The following is a 3514-nucleotide window of genomic DNA, read 5'->3' on the forward strand; positions in this document are numbered from 1 at the left end:
ATATTGAATGGGAAGTTTCCACCGAATGATTTGGTGGCCATGTCTAATTGTTGTAGACGTTTAAGCGGTGCCAGTCGTAGGAAAATTTTCAAGTGCAACAGAAGCAGTGATACCCCAATTGGATGTTTCCATCTCTTGCTTCAACATATTGCCGAATGTCATAAGCAATTGTGTGACTTTGGGAAAGTAGAGCAATTCATGATTGATTGAGCAATTTTCTATAAACTTGATGACCAGTTTCACGCAGCCTTTGGAGATATAAAATTCAATGGGGCATCTTTTGGGCAATGGAATTGGTTTTGACAATTCCCAAGTACATGTCCGAGACTAATTGCAATTGAAGCAACAAATTCATTGTGATGGTATAGGGAATGATCCTATGCATTGCACCTCGCCATAGACCTCATATGACACATGGTCCGTGGGGACTTTTGATCATAAATATGATCTTGAATTGCATGTATTGATCCAAGCTCAAATTGGCAAATGAATTGGCTTTCTTTTATATATAAAAAAAAAATAAAATCAAGTACTTCAAGTCTCAATTACAATCCTTGACAAGCAAGCTTCAATTGAGCCTTGAAGTGGGGGCATTTGTAGACAAAGAAAATTTATTTAATTCATTTTAGTCAAGATTTATTTAAATTAAATCGATCTTGACTAAATTAAATTAAATTATAGAAGTCCATTATGTTTTGGACCGTCAAGTTAGGCCAATATTATATGGGCTATTAAATCAAATCAAATCTATAAAGTCCATTTGAATTGGAGTGAATTAATTAATTTATTAGTTCACAGTGGACTATTTAGATGGGCCCATTATTTAAGTCCAGGTTAAATGGATTTCTTGAGGGACAAGTGATCCAAAATACAGGGAGGTTCTAAGGATCTTTCTTGAAGACCTAGCCTACATATTTTGGCTATAAATAGAGGTCTTCTCTCAAGGCAAAGAGATAGAGAAAAAATCCTTAACGTTCGGAGAAACTCTGTCAAATTTTCTCAAGAGCTTTTCCTTCTATTCAAGTCCAAATCAAGTCAAACAAATCCTCTTGCCATTGGTGTTGAAGACTTAAGAGTTCCAAGTGTTCAACGTCATCGTCAAGTCAATCGTTTTCTACGCCGAAACTGTAGGAAACGCCCTTTCGATTGGAGAACAAGCCGTTTGGCCCTTCAATTGAAGCTATTCGAAGAGAAGAATCAGGGGATTAATTTCTTTGATTCAAGAATTTTCAGAGATTGTAACCTACTTATTATTTAATTTAATACATTTGATATTTGTGCAAGTTTTCTTGTCTTTCATTTTAGGCAACAAAATTTGTGCTTACACACCCAATTTGCAGTCAGTAGATTTGTCTTCCAATTTGTTAGAGGGGCCTATACCAACAGAGATCTCTTTGAGCCTCTTCAGGTTGAGGTTGGGAGGCAATTTATTAAATGGGACAGTCTCATTTCGATCATATGGAAGCCTTACCAAATTGACCTATTTGGAGCTGGAGGACAACAGTCTAACAGGCGAAATACCTCCTGAATTGGGATTATGCCGAAGTTTAGCTCTTTTGAATTTAGCCCAGAATGGGCTGACTGGGGTCTTGCCTGTACAATTGGGTAATCTTGCCAATCTTCAAGTTTTATACCTTCAGAAGAATAAGTTGGTTGGAGTTATCCCTCATCAGTTTACACAGTTACAGAGTTTGCAGAGAATGAATTTCAGTTCAAATTCAATTGGTGGCTCAATTCCTGCTTCAATTTCCAAATTGCAAAATCTAACGAACTTGGACTTGCGACATAATAATCTGAGTGGTCCAATTCCCATTTCCATTCGCACTCTGAATCTCCTATTCGAACTTCAACTTGGAAATAACCAACTCAGTGGAGATGTTCCAGCAATGCCATCATCATTGCAGATTGCTCTGAATCTCAGCAACAATTTATTTGGCGGGCCTATTCCCGTGTCGCTATCTGGATTGATCGCATTGGAGGTTTTGGATCTTTCGAATAACAAATTTTCAGGCGTAATCCCGAACTTCCTCACTGAAATGGCAGGCTTAACGCAACTTGTACTTTCAAACAACCAACTTTCTGGAGATATTCCGAAGTTTAAACAATATGTTACGGTTGTGACAGATGGAAATAAGGGTCTAAACAAAGCAACTCATGTTTCAACAGCAACTGCTGGTTCTAAACATTCAAAGGGATTATCTATTGGGATGGTGATTGCTGTTGCTTTTGTCAGTGGTTTTATTCTCAGCTTCATGATCGTAAAGATTATTCCATCTCTCAATTATTCCTGGGATAGAACTAAATTTGAGTGGATCATCAATGATGGCATCCACAAACCTAGCTTTCACTTCTCCAAAGCCATGAAAGAAGTTCACAGACAGGCCAATATCTTGTTGAAGAGCGAGTTCTATACCTACTATCAGGCATCAATGCCTTGGGGCATGAACTATTGCATAAAAAAGCTATATTGGACTAGCAAGACACTCAGTTTGGTTAGTCCAGAAAAATTTTCTCAGGAGGTAAAGCTACTCAATCAGTTTAGCAAATCAAACATCATGATTCCTGTTGCTTATGCTTTGACAGTTAAAGGTGCACTTCTAATATATGAATGCCCTCAACATGGAACTCTCTTTGATCTTCTCCATGGAAGTGATGAAAATGTTCTAACTTGGGAAATTCGTTACAACATAGCTGTTTCAGTGTCCAAAGGCCTCGCTCATCTACATGGATTTTATGATTCTACTTCTGCTCCAGTTGTGCTCCTTTGTCTTTCGACCAGAAGTATCTTTATGAGATCACTTTCAGAGCCCTTAATAGGAGATGTTGAGCTCACTAAAGTTATTGATCCTTCAAAGAGCTTGGGGACTCTTTCAGTAGTGGCTGGAGCAGTGGGTTATGTCCCTCCAGGTAATGTTATTCCCATTTGGTTTGTTAAGAAGGAAATTTTTGACTGTATACCTGAGGGAAAAAGGTCAAGAAAAGATCTCATTTTCTATAACCACAAAGCGAATATTTCAATGTCAGATTAAAAACTTAGAAAGACATGAAGGATAAGCATGTGTAAAAGCAGATGGGAATACAAACAAACTACAACTTAACATGCAAAAATGTGAGTGATTACAAATAAAGGTTATTCAGGCAGTCAGCATGCAGTAATTGCAAATTTCACAATCATTTAAACCAACAAGATTCTCGTAGTGTAATGTTAATCTTGTAATCCTCATATGAGTTTCTTACTATATTTTGTCTTATTTTACTGTATTTTACATTTCTACATGGCAGAGTATGCATTCACTATGAGAGTTACCAAATCTGGCAATATCTTTAGCTTCGGAACCATTTTGCTGGAGTTGTTAACTGGCAAACAAGCTGTAAATGAAGGAATAGAGTTGGTGAAATGGGTAAAGGACAAAGTTGAACATGATCAATTGGAAAAAATTCTTGATCCTAGGGTGAGAAGCACATCTGTAGAGAATCATCAACAAATGTGGTCAATGTTTAAGATCTCTATGCT

The 3514-nt window shown here is 37.3% G+C and overlaps 1 protein-coding gene across 1 annotated transcript; it reads left to right on the forward strand.

Moving 5' to 3' along the window:
- The first annotated feature begins 371 nt into the window (after positions 1–371).
- On the forward strand, positions 372–3029 carry LOC113750602 (LRR receptor-like serine/threonine-protein kinase GSO2). The gene is made up of 2 exons (XM_027294563.1): positions 372–417; positions 1306–3029. The coding sequence occupies exons 1-2, from the start codon at positions 372–374 to the stop codon at positions 3027–3029; spliced, it is 1770 nt and encodes a 589-aa protein (XP_027150364.1).
- Positions 3030–3514: the final 485 nt, after the last annotated feature.

The sequence above is a fragment of the Coffea eugenioides genome, chromosome 10 (genome assembly GCF_003713205.1).
Source record: "Coffea eugenioides isolate CCC68of chromosome 10, Ceug_1.0, whole genome shotgun sequence".
In the NCBI taxonomy this organism is placed as follows: domain Eukaryota; kingdom Viridiplantae; phylum Streptophyta; class Magnoliopsida; order Gentianales; family Rubiaceae; genus Coffea; species Coffea eugenioides.